The sequence below is a fragment of the Channa argus genome, chromosome 9, assembly GCF_033026475.1.
Source record: "Channa argus isolate prfri chromosome 9, Channa argus male v1.0, whole genome shotgun sequence".
Lineage (NCBI taxonomy): Eukaryota > Metazoa > Chordata > Actinopteri > Anabantiformes > Channidae > Channa > Channa argus.
Window position 1 is genome coordinate 12,424,369 of NC_090205.1, and position 17,341 is coordinate 12,441,709.

The 17,341-nt window shown below is 35.9% G+C and overlaps 1 protein-coding gene across 1 annotated transcript; it reads left to right on the top strand.

The window, feature by feature from the left end:
* The first annotated feature begins 1,377 nt into the window (after positions 1-1,377).
* ankrd10b (ankyrin repeat domain 10b) lies at positions 1,378-17,221 on the top strand. The gene is made up of 6 exons (XM_067515733.1): positions 1,378-1,814; positions 2,679-2,831; positions 3,868-3,959; positions 13,701-13,966; positions 14,409-14,516; positions 16,634-17,221. The coding sequence occupies exons 1-6, from the start codon at positions 1,617-1,619 to the stop codon at positions 16,852-16,854; spliced, it is 1,038 nt and encodes a 345-aa protein (XP_067371834.1). The 5' UTR covers positions 1,378-1,616; the 3' UTR covers positions 16,855-17,221.
* Positions 17,222-17,341: the final 120 nt, after the last annotated feature.

The following is a 17,341-nucleotide window of genomic DNA, read 5'->3' on the forward strand; positions in this document are numbered from 1 at the left end:
TCATGTGCAAAATTAGGGTTTTTGTTTGTAAGGAAAAGGAAAAAAAACAGTAATAGCAATACGATTAAAATAAGGGAAAAATCTACTGAATTGTACATATGCCTACTTGCTGCCCTTATATTTTGTGACACTTGTGTATTTCCATTTTGTGTTAATTTATACTTAAGTTATACTACATTTATACCACTCCACTGCTTATTACTACATTTCATCAGCATGTTGGATTTCACTTACAAAGTATCAGATTTTAAAATACAGCATATTTTAGGAAATTGCCCAGCATAAAAAATTATTGTACCTTTGGAACTTTGTGTTAGGGGTAAGTGGATTGTTCCTGATTAATATTACTCGAACAAACTCTTGTTTTGAGCATCAGTATTAGGGTCAGTAGGAACAATAGAATAAAGATCCATCACATGTTCAGTCACATTCTGGGCACATGAAGACTCTTCGTAGCCCTATCATGTTTGCATCTCTACTGCTGTCGTTTGCATGTAAGGCCATCAGTGTGCACCTGTACATGATAAAAAACAAAAAAAAGAAATAAATAAAGACCTACACAGTAAATAAGGATAAATACTGTGAGCAAGAAGACATAGGGCCTAACTGAATAAAAGATTCTCACAAAACCAGGAAATGTTATGCAAAATTCTAAAGGTTTACTTTGATACAAGTGAATTTAAATATAAGTTTCCTGAAATCCCAAAATAATTTACATCGGGTTTTCAAATTTATTTTTAACATTATTATTTTTGAAGAAATAGCTGTTGCTTGTGTTATAGCATATGATAAATAACCTCACCAGTCATGCACCAACATCACTCATAATCTGAGGAGGTTTTCTCAAGACGTAAGACAATATCTGTCTTATGTTATTTAACAGTAATGACTGTTTGATAATATTGGGAGCATAATGGAAAACAATGAAAACCAAACTTACAGCAACATTAGGTTAAGGGTGTAACATTCATAAAATGAGAATACCCCAGAGCTTGCTGGGGACGTTCTTAATGCTTATCTTATGTACCTACAGTCACATGAACAAATACTGATGGTGGTTTCTTGCCTATTTGAAAGCACAAACACAAGATCACTTTATCCACGTTTAACAAATCAATCCTCTGATTGCTTAAGGGAGAAATTGTGACCTCGATCCGCATTAACAGGATTATTTTATCACCATGTACCATTGCCTGATTTACTTCAACTACCTTTCAACATAGGGCCAATCTGCGCAGATAGACGAGCTTTTTGCGTTAGTGCGCCCTCTAGTGTCCATGAACCATTCAATTCAGCTTCGAAACTAAAGCCATTCCGAGCAGAACTCCGATACTGACGGTGGCGCAAACCTCCAACCAGGCACACTGGAGTTAGCAGTCAGGAAGCGAGCGGTCCAGTCCGCAGTTTGCCGCTTTCTTGGCGTTTCTCATGTTTCACTTGGGAGCGTGCTCTGCCCCTGTCTGCTTTGTGTTGTCAGGCAGAAAGACATACCAGTCGGGGTGGCGTGTGTCTTGATAGACAGGCACTCAGCACCGACATACTTACGTTTAGCGTTACGTTTCTTTTTTTTCTCGTCAGTTCATTTGTAGTTAGTTCATATTGATCGTTTTGCAACAATGTCAGTGGGGATAGAGTCTGGATTCTCTAGCGAGGAGGTCTTAAACACTCGCTTCCCTCTCCATCGGGCATGTAGGGATGGAGATGTCGGTGCCTTGTGCTCCCTCCTTCAGCGCACCTCCAACCCGGCTGACCTCACCGTGGAGGACACATTCTATGGTTGGACGCCCATACACTGGGCCGCTCATTTCGGAAAGGTAGTTCACTAGCAAGGTGTTGAACGCTCCGTGCTTCACTTGCCGAAATAGTGTCTTAACTTAAATTAGCGCCGGCGCTCTCCGACATGAGCTTCGTCTCGGCCATTTCCTGGTGTTTGACTAAACTGCTCGCTGATGAGCGGCCATCGTTAACTGGAGGCAGACAATGGATTATTACCATGAAATTGATACTGTCTTTCAACTAAGGGATTTCATTTAGAAAACACGCCGGCATGCATTAAAGCTACACCGTGGGGATCTTAATGGAAAGTAACGTTATAGTTTTGCGAGCAAATACCTTTTTGTTACGTTGAGCGGGGAAATGTTAACGTTAATCTCAGTTAACGTAAGACTGAAAGCTGCGACGTTAGTTGGCTTAATTAGCTAACGTTAACGTAAATACGTAGGTTTACGTTATCGTAGCAAATAGCTAGTGCTATTAGCATATTTAACCATTTATAAACATATCCGCTCACAAGCTGCGCAGACGTTGAGTAATATTTTTTTCAACGTTAACGATACTTCTTTATTGTTTTGAATTGAATTTGAAATTCCATTATTCCATATTCAAACGTTCATTTTGAGCCACCTCGGCCCTCCTAAACACCCCCACACATTCCATACTAAGATGGTTGGTTATGTTTTAAACTCATTTTGCTAACTACACCTGAGAAAGGTCAGACCAAACAAACGTTAATAATTTCCTAATTAATCGGATGCTTCCTCAAAGGAAGAGCTACAGTAGCAGCGCGATTTTGACTGTAGTTACTTTGCAAGCGCTTCAGCGTTCATGGTTTGCCTCTTTGCACATAGCTATGCTCTAATCTGTCTGACTTTACGTGCATTGTCACTATCTCTTCACAGTTGGAGTGTGTGATGCGTCTGGTTCAGGTGGGCTGTAGTGTGAATGCTGTGACTTCCAGGTTTGCACAGACGCCCACTCACATTGCAGCATTTGGGGGCCACCCTGAGTGCTTGTTATGGCTGCTCCAAGCTGGCGCTGATATTAACAGACAGGTACAACATCAGATCCACACCTACGACATGTATGCACACTGTGCAACAGAGTGAAGTTCACAGGAATTTTCCTTGTTTATATTTCCTGCAGAGATGCTCTTAAACGGGTTCTTTCACAAGTGTGCTCACTATGCCAAAAGCTTAGGGGCTTGTCACATAAGGATCATTCATAACCTATAGATTAGTATTTTTCTTGGTATGTAGTCAGAATGGTTTTTAGCTGTATGTATGTGTAGTGCACAGATACCATACCTGAATCATAAGAGCTGAGCATTTTTAGAGATTGAGTCTGGAGTGATCTCATCAATGAGGATCATTCCAGCTTGGGGTCACAACCCTTTCAGTCTACTGTTTCTACTTACTTTTCCACTTGTCTTATATTCAGATTAAGTATATAAGTCTCATATTTCTGAAAAGGCATTTTGCCCTGAGACTCTTTTCCTGTCATCACGTCTTAACCTTTTGGTGCATGTTGATACACAGACTCAGGCTTCAGGTTATGTTTTATGCTGCACTTTTGTGCTGAGAGGAATCAGATTAGTAGGTCACTGTGACATAATGTCTGGTTGTCATCATGAAACACATTACAAATTGCCCTTGAATTTGCTCTGAAATAAACACCTGGAGAAACTCTAGGATTTGTGACCTTCCCTTCCTTTCAAGTATACTATTTTGACCTGAATGTTGCTTGACAAAAAAAAAACATTGCATTGGAGTTCAGCCCACATCACATAGTCGTTACAGACAGCGTCCTAGAGTTTTTTCCTCTTCCATTTGGGATGTTTTAGAATGTGTAATATCTGTGGATTGTAAGGAAGTCAGGGTGAAAAGTTCAGGCTCTACCCTGTGGACTTTATCATTCCTGGAGACTGTTTACTAAGGGCAGAAGTGTAAAAGAAGGCAGTAAAGAAATTTATATTTGATAATATCTTACATTTTATGTTTATTATGTACTATTGGCTCAAACTGCTGTTATTGTGATCAGTACAATCATGCTTTTCGGTATGTGTAACTGCAGCCTTCTGTCATCACTTAGGACTATGTGGGTGAGACGCCCATCCACAAGGCTGCTCGTGCGGGCAGTCTGGAGTGTATCAACGCTCTCTTGGTTCAGGGAGCGAAAGCTGAGTAAGTCCTGTGATCAGTCCTGTGTCATTTCTTTTCCTATGTACTATTCAAACATCTCAGTTGCACCTTTACAAGGTATCACCACCAAACACAAATGGGAGCTGTGATAAAATTGGAATGCTTAATTTAAATGCAGATACTACAGAAAAGGATAGAATCAGTAGATTAACTATGTTTAACAAATGTGTCCCAAAACCTTAACAAGATTATATAAATGTTATTGTATAACAACTTTAAGCAAGTGGTATTGTTGCTTGTTTTTATACTGAACAAAGTTGCTCTAACGATAATGTAACCTTACTATAAATCTATTTAACACAAACACCAACATAACAGTGGTCCTAGTCATATTTTAATGTAATTAGTATTCATTCGTACAGAATGTCTAACCTAAGTAGGTAATTCGTTTCTTATAGGTCTATACAAAACATCTCAGCATATTTTAAGCAATGATGCAGTGAAGATGCAGTTTATTCAACATTGAGAATTAGTTGACTTACAGCATTTTCTATTACAGATTTCTAAAGTGCATTAAAATACCAAATACCATGTAATAAGTTACATAGTGCTAAACATAGTTGGTTCAGAATTAAAACATTACAAAAAGGCAATGAGGTAATATGGCAATTAATGCAAAATAAGGCAATGAGATAAATGCATTCAAAGAAATTATACAAAAATAAAATAGAATAAAGCAGCCAAGAAGAATCAGATATAGAGACAAAAATATTAAGAAAATAGATGACATGTTAAGATGTAATAAAGCATCTTATAGTTATCAATTAATCAATTATCAATTAATATTTTTTAGCCACTTCAACTAAAAATAGCTTGATCATGAGATGTGTAGTTAAACTAATTGGTGGTGCTCCCTTGAAAATGTGACATATTTGGTTAATTATGGAAATTGTTGTTTATTGTTGCAACAATTCACATTAAGTTGCCCTCTGTATGCAATAATATCATTTGAGAAATTACATTAACAGAGAATTATTTCATAAGTACAGTTCATTTAGTTCCATTTGTCTCTTTTGATCTTTGTTCGTGATATGTAGAGTTAAATGATAATAAAACTAGATTTTTAACTAAACATGATTTGCTTTGGACTTAACTAGCTTTGCTATTTTGGCCAATTTAATTATGCATTCATGAGGACAATTTAATGTAAAAGTTGATAAACTGTTTTAGCCTAGTAGGCCATAATGCATGATTTTGTTAAATCTAGAGTGTGGTTTTCTTTGTTAACAATTGTTTTGTTTAGTGTCTTAAGCTTGACTAGATGACGAAATGCACATTCCCTGTTTTTCTGAAACCGCTTTCACTCTCAGAAGGAAATATTGTATTTCTGTTGCATAAAGTGAAACTGCATCATAACAAGTTGCCTACTTTTTGACAAAACTCTTTTTCTTGTGTTCAGTCCTGCTTCTTTAATCTAAATTAACTTAAATAATACAAATATTTCTATTACTATAACACAATAAGGAAAATATACAAGAATAATACACTGCAAGATAATGTTTATAATGGTAATAAATGTGTGGTGTGAATGTAATCAGCACAGGCCACCCTGTTTCTTAGTTTTATACTAACTGGATAGATAATCTATCTCAGTTAAAATGTTTAATGTTTTATAGCAAATGTTTTGTTGTTGTTTGTGCCACTGAGGCATAAAGAAAGGCATAGGAGAGTCAACCCATCTTTCCTGCGCCCCACACTTAGATCCAATTTTGTATCATTGTTAAATTATTTTTTCCTTTTACCACTTAACAAAGTACGTTCACTACCTGAACCCATTATACAGGGTGGAATTGTACTTTATCCTAGATGAATTATTCACATCATGTTTAGTTTAGCTTGGTCAATGATTGCATAAGTAAGTGTTTTAATATCTCAGAGTTTGTATTAGAAGTTGCTGCATATTTTTAAGGATATATTAATCAGTTAAGATGGTTAATTAAGTTTAAATTGAGAAAATTGTTAACTGTTTTGCAGTTTCATCTTGTGCAACAGGCTTTATGATTTTTTTTTCTTTCTGATACAGATTAAATAAATAAAATAAAAAAAAAAGCAACCAGGTAATTTACAGATGCAATATTTATTGTGTATACCTTTTGGTACTTTTAAATGCTGTCATTAGAACAATTGTTCATTGTATCAATTAAACCTGAGCTCAGTGGAAATTTTTACCCAGAAATACCAGAGTAAAATATTGGCTGTGAGTTGTAGTCACAAGGCACATGTTACAATAAGTGGAAAGGCATTTGAATTTGACATAAAATAAATAAACTTGAATATTAACAATGACTTTGGGCCTCTTAATTTCCTCTGTTTTCACTGAGGAGAGTAAATACTAATTTGTGTTTTTGAAGATTTTTTTAAACACAAATGTTAGTTTTTAAGACTGCATGACACAGTACACAAATTACAAATGAAGTATGTCAAGGTTTAGCCTCATGGCCAACACATTCTTTTTAGAATTAGGCTTTAAGCCATTTACCTTTGTTCCTAGCTGAGTCTTTATTTTGCATAACATCTGAAATCCATGGTTGCTTTGGCTATTTTATCAAACCAAATCAAATTCTCTGAATGTGCATTTGGTTATCAGCTGATAAATAATGTTTATGATATAAATTATATATTTTTTTCCCCTGCAGAGTAAAAATATTGTATTTAGTTTAGTTTTACTTTTTTTGTGTGTGTGTTTTTTTTTGTTTATTTATTTTTTTAATTTGTTTTATTATGTAGTGGATCACAACTGGGAAGGAAATTAAGGCACACAGGTGGGGATGAGGCTCATGACAAAATAACTATTAGTGTCAAACCAGTTACTAGTAGTATTAATCTTGGACATAATAATAAATGTATTTATATTGTGAATAAAAAAAAAACAGTTTAAAATCTCTAAAAATCCTTTTCTCGTTATTTTCAAATTCAAACCAACTAAGAATTCAGTGGATGTTTACACATATATGAAACCCATTAAAATGTACTCGATAAGAAAATGAAAAAGTGTATCAATCAGTTGGAGTTGTTAGTACATGGCTCCCGTGATTCAAAGCCTAAGGAGCCCCACAGGTGGGTTCCTTTGGTTTTTATGTAACATTAACATTTTGTGGAATATATTTTTATAAAATTTATACAGTCGTGGCCAAAAATATCGACACCCTTGCAATTCTGTCAGAAAATGCAACCCTTCTCTCAGAAAGTTGTTGCAGTTGCAAATGTTTTGATACTTATTTTTTTGTTTACATTGGAACCAAAAAACTGAAGAAAAGTCAAATCTAATACAATTCCACACAGAACCCAAAAATTATTGGCACCCTTAACTTAATATTTGGTAGCACCCCCTTTGGAAAAAATAACTGACATCAGTCGCCTCCTGTAACCATGAATACGTTTCTTACATCTCTCTACCGGCATTTTGGACCACTCTTCTTTTGCAAACTGCTCCAGGTCATTCAGATTTGAAGGTGGCCTTCTCCCAACTGCTGTTTTGAGATCTCTCCACAGGTGTTCTATGGGATTCAGATCTGGACTCATTGCTGGTCATTTCAGAAGTCTCCAGCTCTTTGTTTGTAACCATGTCTGAGTGCTTTTCGAAGTGTGTTTCACGTCATTGTCCTGCTGGAAGACCCATGACCTCTGGTGGAGACGCAGCTTTCTGACACTGGACACTACGTTGCGCCCCATAATTCTTTGGTTAGCATCTGATTTCATGATGCCTCTCACACAGTCAAGGCATGCAGTGCCGGAAGCAGCAAAGTAACCCCTAAACATCTTTGAACCTCCTCCATGTTTGACTGTAGGGACTTTCTTTTCTTTGAAGGCTTCATTTCTTTTTCTGTAAGCAGAGCCATGATGTCCTTTACCAAAAAGCTCTAGTTTTGTCTCATCTGTTGACAGTACATTCTCCCAAAAGGATTGTGGTTTTGTCACACAAGTGTTGTCAGCAGTGGTGTCCTCGTGGGTCTCCTACCATAGCGTCCCTTTTCATTCAGATGGCGACAGATAGTGTGAGCTGACACTGTTGTACCCTGTGATTAATTAATCAATTAATGAATTAATTGTGTTATCGATTTTTTGGTGGTGTTCCAGTGCAAACAAAAACAAGCATGTGAATACCAAGACATTTGCAATTGGAACAATTTTCTGAGAGAAGGGCCGCATTTTCTGGGTGGCAATATTATTGGCCAGGAAGGTACATCATGTTGAATATAAAGTTTTGTTAAATACATAATACAAAATAAGGGAAGTAACACAATTTAATTGCAATATTAAAATAAAAGTTTTAAAGTCTTCTAACTTCTTTGTTTATTACAGCCCATTTTTTTAATTCCTAAAATCAACTATATAGTACATCATCAAAACATATTAGTAAGGTTTCCAATTGATAAATCAGTTTCTTCTTATTCATAAATTACATTTTATTCCAACATGGCAATATACAGACAAGATTTGTTTAATATTTAAAACCTGACACCAGTGTAAACTTTGATGACCCCCCCCCCCCCCCCTTTTCTTATACCCTAATCACTCAGAAAATATAATAATAGGTTATTTGTTTCTTACACCATCAACCCAGGCGATCTTTCTCTTTCTACTTCTTATACTTTCAATGTCTAGTTTTAAGGTAATTTGGATATCTACCTTAATATCCACTTGCTTTCAGTCTGGTGTACAAGATCTGTCTTTCTGGCCATCATTGTGTGGTGGTTTAATCTTCCACCTGTCACTCAAGTTTGATGTGCTGTCATCCGTCATCCAGAGTGAAAACTAATGCACCGTAATAACTGAAGAAACAAAATAGCTAAGATTTAGTGAAAACCCTTTCACCGGAGTTGCATTATCAACTATAGAAAACTATATTTACAAAAGCTAACTGTTCACCTTCCCTGCTTCGTTTGAGCATTCTTGATATTCTGCTCCATCCTTTTTTTGTCATCGCACATCTTCTATTGCTCTTGAACACAACTCATGTACTTTAATAAAAGAGAGATTTCCTCTGTCATAAGTAGATATTCATAGAAAGAATGCTAGGATTATTGGCATTGTCAGTCTTTGCTTTGGGCGAGAAAAAAAAGTTGAGGTTTTCTTTTGGAAGGGAGGAGAAACCACACCGAATAGATTCACTTCTCTTTAGGTGCAACGGCAAGTCTAAGAGCTCTCTCATCTCCCTCTGCCATTTAGTCAACACACTGAAGCTGCTTTAGCACATGCACTGCCATCCTAAACTTCTCTTGGCTTTACCTGAGGGAGCTGCATGTGAGCACACAAAGGCCAGAATCAGACTGCCCAAACATTATCCGTTCTTTAACCTAGTCTCTGTGATGTGAGTCTACGTTTCTATCTTCTGTCAGGTGACTGCCACAGCTGCTTTTTTTTCCTCTCTCCCTTACAAGCACAGCTAAATGTGCTGTAAACAAGACACTATTGCTTTGCATACTTTTTCTATCATGTTGTGTCCCCTGCATTCTCTGGCCAAGCCACACCTCTCGCTGTAATCAAGTGGAGTTTCTCTGCATGTAAAATCACTTGTTAAATGTGAGAAGAAACAATGTGCAATGTCCGAACCTCATTTTCTTGGTGCTCTCCAGAGTTCATATGTAAAAATTGCTTTAGCTTGCTGAACAGTTGCTCATGAAAGCCGTGGTACATACACTCCACAAAACCACAGGCTACAGATCAAGTTTTGTCACTGTGGTCAGTTTGGTTTAACTGCGCCTGTGTTTGGATATTTTTGTAAACATTGTTTAAACTAATCATTTTGATACGTTCCACAGTGCCCTCACTTGAATCTTGTTTGGCGTAAAATACTTAACAATATGCTCTCATATTGCCATGTACCAACCCTTTCTTTAAAACCCCATTAAAATGTAAATACAACAAATATAAATATTAAACATTAATTTATACCATATTATGGAAATTTTTAAATAAGCTTCTTTAATAAAGCATTTATACTATTTGTCATGAGCCTCAAAGTGTTAAGGTGGTCTATTAGCAAGCTAACAGCAGGTAGGACATAGCGGCTGCCAGTGATGTGAGTGGTACAGAGACGGAGGCTTAGAGCAGCTGAGTAAGATGGGCTAGATTTTCATTGAAACATGTATTGAACTATTAACTGTTTAATTTTAACATTCATCCTGTTACAATGGTTATTCACTGTCATTTCACTGTACTAGATATTTTATCTATAGACAGAAATGTTTTATTTTGAATGTCACAGTGTTAACCCTATACAATATCATAGTCTGTTTTGACATTTAATCTTTGTCACCTTTTCCTTTATGAAAGTGACAATAAGTTACAACAAAAGTTTTCTATACTGTTAACAGAAACAGAACCATACATCTTAATGTTTTGCAGCCATTGAATTGGAAATGACTTGGTTTTTTCAAGTAATCCTAGAAAGGGGGAGAATAGACACTGCTGAGTCTGCCCCGTTCCCTGGGATAGCCGCACTGTTGTGGCATTGAGTGTTCTCACTATCGCTTCCTATCTACACACTGGCAAACTGTTGAGGTATTTCTTGCGGTGATTGGTTTTAATGCTAGGTTTTTAATGAATCACATCTAAAGTTTTAGACCTGCATGCTTTGCTTATTACCCATGATTGTTCCTGTATCTAGACTTTTGTTTTTATTTTATTATTTGTTTTCGATTTTGTGAACTAACCATAGGAGCCCTTTATATGGACAGGTTTAATCACGTGAGTCCCATGTCAACATTGTAGCATGATAATAGGCTGCCTCTGGAAGGTTAGACGATAGTTAGAGAAGACATATTGTGTGCTTAGGACGGAAAAGCAAAGCATACCAGGCATTTATAAAGAATTAACGCTTCCCTTCAAAATTTCAATACCAAACTAAAATTAATTAGGGATCTTTGTTATCCATTTTGTTTGTGTATAGTGTATACTGTAGATGTCAAGTCTCACTAAAGGAATAAGTATTATAAGGTATTATGAAGGGGATGTAGTACTGCAAGTTAAATAAAGGTCAAAGAGCTGAATAATTTTAAAGGTGTAAGAAAACTAATGTTGAAAGTTAAACTACAGAATTAAAAAAGAGAGTTTGCTGTATTTACTAATGATGTTTAATGAGTATGAAAAGAAATATGTAATTGAGTTTAGCTGAAAACATCAGCTTTTTACAAATTTTCTGTTGGTGTGAGCAATCATTTTAAGGTGTTCACACACTCGTGGATACACCATAACCCTATTTGATATTGTAGCTTGACTTTTTGTTAATCAAACACAGTTAATTTTTCATAACTCTGCTGTTGTAACACTGCAGCAAAGTCAAAGTAGTTGTTATAAGAACGTATAGAAGTTTTTACAATTGCTTATTTTTGACTTGGATTAAAGCTAATTGCGGTTGTGCCCTAAAAATAAGGGATGGACTTAATAGTCTCCTCTAACATCAAACTTTTGAATAAGAGTCTCAGTTTGAATTGGGGACATTGTGGCAGGATTTAATTAACTGACAACACATGTGGCTTTTGCACACTGAATCACAATTATGACGATTACTTTAAATTAAACAAAATAACAAATGTAGCTGACAGCCTGAAATTAACAGATACAATAATTAAGTACATTCCTGAGAATTTTTTATTAGCATGGGCGTCTCTGGTCTATATGGCTTTGCCCAGAAAACAAAAAAAAAAAGAATTCAATTTTTAATTACTATATTATTAAAATGACTAATGATAAGAAACAGCAGCTAATGACATTTATATTGTAAAATTCCTATTCCTTAGAGTGAGACCAATCAATCTACCTTATAACAAAGTGGTTTTCATTGTTAATGGAATCTCTTGAAATAATCCTTTTGGAAGCGTTAATTTTCAAGGGGGACGGGTAATGTACAACAAGTTATTGTGTGAGTTTTACATTTTTGTTTTTTAAATCTCCAGTTCTATTATAAAATGTTTTTCATGTGCACTATTTCTTGAAATGTTTCCTTTTTTTGCACAACTATTTAGATAAAATGCAGAGAAAGAAGATAAAATGCATGACCAAACAGTAAAAGTGTTTCTAAAATAATGTCTTATTGTATGGAAGTCAATGTCACTTGGTCTTATAATGATTTATTTACAGTAAAGTTGCTGTTAGAATAGAAATAATCTCATGGTATGTAACTGCTATTTATTTTATTCACTATAAATTGTCCTATTCTGCATTTTTTATATATTATAGAATTGTCTACTGATGGGGTCTTTATTTTTTTAACATTTTAATAATAAGTAACATCTTGGATGTGGATCAGGAGTCCCAGTTCTTTGACAAAGACATAACTGTTTGATTAGAGAACTCATTTTGCAGTGCAATGACCTTTTAGACACAGAACAAGAACAGTATTGTTTTGTAACTGGTCAGTAGAGAGGAGAAAACCCCATCATTAAGGTTAACGGGCATCTGTTGGTTAGCTTGAGATTTTATCTCTCTCATAAACTGACTAGCAGACACAAGTTACTGCAACTAAACTTCACATAAGTGGGAGCAAATTTATAGTTTTGTTTCTGGGAGCCTATCTACTAAATACAGACCTGGGGATCAAATACTTTATACAGTATTTTAAAATTGCATTCATAAGACTAGTGTGTTTTGATGTTTGTTCAATAAAGTTGCTTCCTTACAATAGAACAATGTAAGTGCGAAAATTGATAACTTCTAACACGCCACTGTTTGCTCATTCATTATTACTTATAAAATCTCATTCCTGCTGCAACTGGATATGATTAACACAACTGTGGGGAAAAAACACTTATTTCAATAATGAAAAGTTGTACAAAAGCCTCTTGCAATGCAGTCGTATATGTGCTTTTTCCCCCCATTGACTTGTTCACCTTTCTTTATACAAGTTGAAGTCTAGATACTCATAACTTCACCTTTCCAAAAGAACATTCCTGGGATTTTCATTCTTGAAGGATGCGATTTGTTCTCGTTTCATTCTTGCTTGTAAATCTCTGTGTGGTTTCCTCTGAAGATACACATCTGTTCCATCTTGACCTCATTTGACCGAAGAATGTCGGAATCTTGTATTGTTTTTGGAAGAATACCATTTTGCTTTGCCAAGCTTTGTTTCATCTCTCTTTCAAGAATGCACCTTATTTCCCATTGTAGCTTTTCTATACAACTCCTTTTTATACATGGAACATCCATAAGCATCAGTGCGCTTCAGGCTCCAAATGTTGGAATATTATTGGAGCATTGCAGAAATCCTTGAGCAACAAGTGGAAATGTGAGCTGGGGAAGATGACCCTTGACCCTTTGCAAAACCCTCCTTGATGTCACACTTATGAGGCTCTTTACTACACCTACGGACAATTATCTCCTTGAAATTAATTGCATCATTTGATACAGTTAACTTACCATTGTCATTGTGTCCAGGTGTATTCCTTCAGATGTCTTATTTGTGTCCTGTTGCAGCAGACGTCCCAAATAATTTGGCAATTCTTAAAATATAAGTTCTGTGGAAGATAAAAATGATCCAGAAGGATCAATCGTCATCACTCGTGAAGATGACGATGAGGATGTGAGAGGGTAGAGCAGGCTATTTTTATACATCTGTTTGTCTGTCTCTGTGAGCGAGTACTTGCTTATTGAGTATGTATGTGAGAGTCTGTATGTGTGTGTCTGTGTCTGCGTGCCTGGGCATGTCTGTTCTAGTTATTTTTTAATGTGTGTATATCAAATGTACAGTAAGTGTTTCTAACACACCCTATTCTCATTGTGCAGTATGAGGAATGCCAGTGGGCTGACCGCTGCTGACCTGGCCCACGCCCAGGGATTCCAGGAGTGTGCTGAGATTCTCTCCAATGCCCAGAACTTCCAACAAAACATGGCTCAGTCTCATAACGGGGCTTTTATGAATGGCATGACCCAGAATGGGGGCCACGCTCACCCCACCATCCAGGGACGCAGCTTTTTGAATGGCGTGCCCAACAGAAAGAGGTCGTTTGATGGCATGGAAGCAAACCCAGTGAAGAAGGCTAGGCCTAATGGTAGGTCACTAAGCTGATCTTTGGATTTGTTTTCTTTCTTTCAAAGGAAAATTCCATCAGCATGCAACATATGTAATATGTCAAACAGCTGCACATGTGGTTAGTGATGTTCCTCAGCATCACTGATCATTTATTGTTAAGACAAATCCGTTGTAATTTAGGACATATAGACAGAATTCCTTAGAAAAAGACTAGGCCGTTACCAAAGTAATGCTTTTATCAAAAGCGCTTTACAGTGTTGATTCCCATTCTCTCTCACACACACACATACACACACACACACACACACACACACACACATACTGCCATGCAAGTTGCCATACAACTGCCCTACCAACTGAGCTACAGACGCCCAGCTACAGTTTAAAATTAAGCTTAATTTTTTACTTGTATTTTTATTTTTATTTTTTGTTTATATTAATTTTTCTGTTCTTTCTGATAGGGCTGGGTATGCCACCAGAAGGGCTAAATGGGAATGGACCACTGGGTGGTGCTGGAGAAATCCAGATGGAGAGCATGAATATGGAATTGGCAGCGACTGTCACTTCAGGTGGGCCAGGACCCTTTGCATTTGGGCTGAATGGGTTTGCACCACCTTCTCAAAGGTCGGGGCCCATGGATCAGAGTGAGAAGCAGGGGGGACCGGACAGGTTGAGCCCCGCAACTAAAGAGCTGGAGGTCATTACTGTGGCATCAATGCAGACCCCTTGTCGCTGCACTAACTCTTACGCCTACCTGTAGAGGGCTTGTGTCTAATGACACAGTTTAATTCCCCCATTTGTGCAGTACATCTTTTAGGTATCGCTTGATGCTTTGTTTTTGCATAATACATGCAAAATAGAGTACATTTTTTTGGTTAGGTTGTAAGCTACATCTGACAGACTTATAGGGTGTGTGTGTGTGTGTGTGTGTGTGTGTGTTGTATTTTTTATGTGTAAATGATTATACTCTGATGGATAATGGTATTAAAAATGTTTTCATTTCAGCACACTTAAATTCATTCGTCCAGTTATAAAGATAAGTGTTTGTTCATTTTTTATTTTTTTGGTTTAGGCTTATGATAAAAGGATGAATTTTGGTTTGCACAATTATGCATTAAGATCCTGGAGGATAGTATAACATTTTTCCTGCATTCCCTATGCAGGGTCACCAGTACAAATAAAGATCATACTCGCCTAATGAAAAGTGCTTTTTTTAATTATGCATGATACTGTAGAAAAAAATTATGAAATATGTCATTGACTTTGTGTTAAAACAATCAGTGAATTTCAGTAGCCTTTGAGTTAAGTCAGACTTGAGTTATTTACTTGGTATAGCTGTATAGCTAACAGGTTAGAATAAGAAATGTATTTTATTTGTTTTTTGTTAGGACAAATGGCTAACAACAAAACATACACATGTATAAACAAAGATGTCTTTAGGAATATGTTTTCCCCACGTTAAATTCTATAAAGTATACCTTCAAAAATTAGTTGCTATTTTATATTAAAGAATTACCTTTTTGCCAAAGCATATCCCAACTTTAATGTAGCTTATAAAGTATAAACAATTCACTGTGCAGCTTTTTTGTAGTTTGTAGATGCCATATACTAAGACTTAGTGGTTCACAGGCTTGGAACTTAGTTGAGTTGTCACCCTGTTCTTGATTTGTGTTAATTTTGGTTGTGTGCTTTATTGATTCTTAAGTATGGTGAAAGTTTACTCTGTGTGTGTTTGCAAAGTTATTTTTTTTCTGGCAGGTAACTAGCAGGCCTTGAACATTTGTATGTATATAATACTACCAAGTCTGATTTTAATATTGGCATTTGGCCATTTTACAATCAGTAGTTATTAATAAACAGTACTTCTCAAGAAAGTTTGCATAGATCTCAACACTTTGCAAAAAGCCTTATTTCTTGAGCTGTGTTGATTAGTTAGAACAATAACTTCATCCACATTATTTTTTACTTTTATTAACACTGGTAAGGGAATTTCTGTATTTTGTATTACAAAATTATGTTAAAGGTGGCGTCTGTTTATAATGTTTTACATGCCAGAAGGTTTAATTGATTCATTCACTTTAGAGCATTAGTTCTAAAGTTTAGTTCTGAGCAGATATAGCTATGTACTTGATTGTGTGAAATCATTAAATGTTGATAACTTTTATAAATAATTGTGGTGGTCTTTGTTTTCTTGATGTATTCTTATGCATCTGTCAAGCCATATCCCTACAGTCTTTATTTTGGCCCAATTCATTTTCACCTTACTAAAAGGGGTAATGAAGATAATTTTATTAGAAAATTTTCTATACATTTTATTACCCCAGCTCTTTATGTTTTAATTTTGGATTGTGCGAATGTTCTTAGAAGACTTGAGATATTTTTGATTTAGTCCAACAGCTCAGAAACCACTGTGGAAACAACTAGGTCACTGTGTCATAATGCACAAACTATTCCAAAGCAACCGCCAATCAGGGTTTGACCTATTTTTAAAGTTCTTAGGTCAGTACTTAATACTCTGGATTGCATTTGATTAACTTTTTGTGGTGTAATCCAAAGTACAGAGTATGTTTTTTATTATTTTTTTTGGGTGTGTTGACATGCAGGAACAAAAGTACTTGTGTTTATAAAAACAGGAATGTGATTGCAAATGTATTATATAAATGTTGACTGTTTTTCTAATTTCCAGTGGCAGGTGAGAGATCCAATGACAATTTTTCCTCAAGTCAACACAATCAACTACAACCTTTTGGGTGTGACCCAGCAGAAGAAATCCTCTGCATCTACAGTGATTCATCTGAGATCAACAGCACTGCAGGGAGCCAATTGGAGCACCAGAAAACTGTGAAAGCAGAGCAGTTGTATGACCATGCTCTTTTCACCACCATGCTTCTTTACCATGGATCTTAAAGTACAAAGTATCTTGCTGCCTAATTGTCATTTAAGACTAAACAAGCATTACTTTGCCTTAAAGCCACTGGGTGGTCCAGATATTCGTTAGTTATTTGTTGCTATCCAGGACAGGGTCCATTGGTATGGATAGATCTAAAATTTGGAACTGAAAGCATGAAAGAAGTGGATTTTTGTTTGTGTTGTTAAATACTCATTTTTGTTTGAGTATTATTAAAGTAACAAATAAGTGGAAACTTGCCTTTTTCTGATGTACACTAAAGCTAGCATTTGTACTGAACCACTGCCAATATTGGGTGATTTTCCCTGAATATATTCAAATTATAAATACAAATTTTACCAAAAATTAAATGTTTTGCAAAAGTAATTTGATCAATGTATTTGTTTTTTTTTTTTTTACTTTTTCTGACAAATTGTTTGTGTTTGTATATATGTATGTGTGTGTATATGTATGTATAGATAGATAGAGATACTGTTTGCAGGTGAG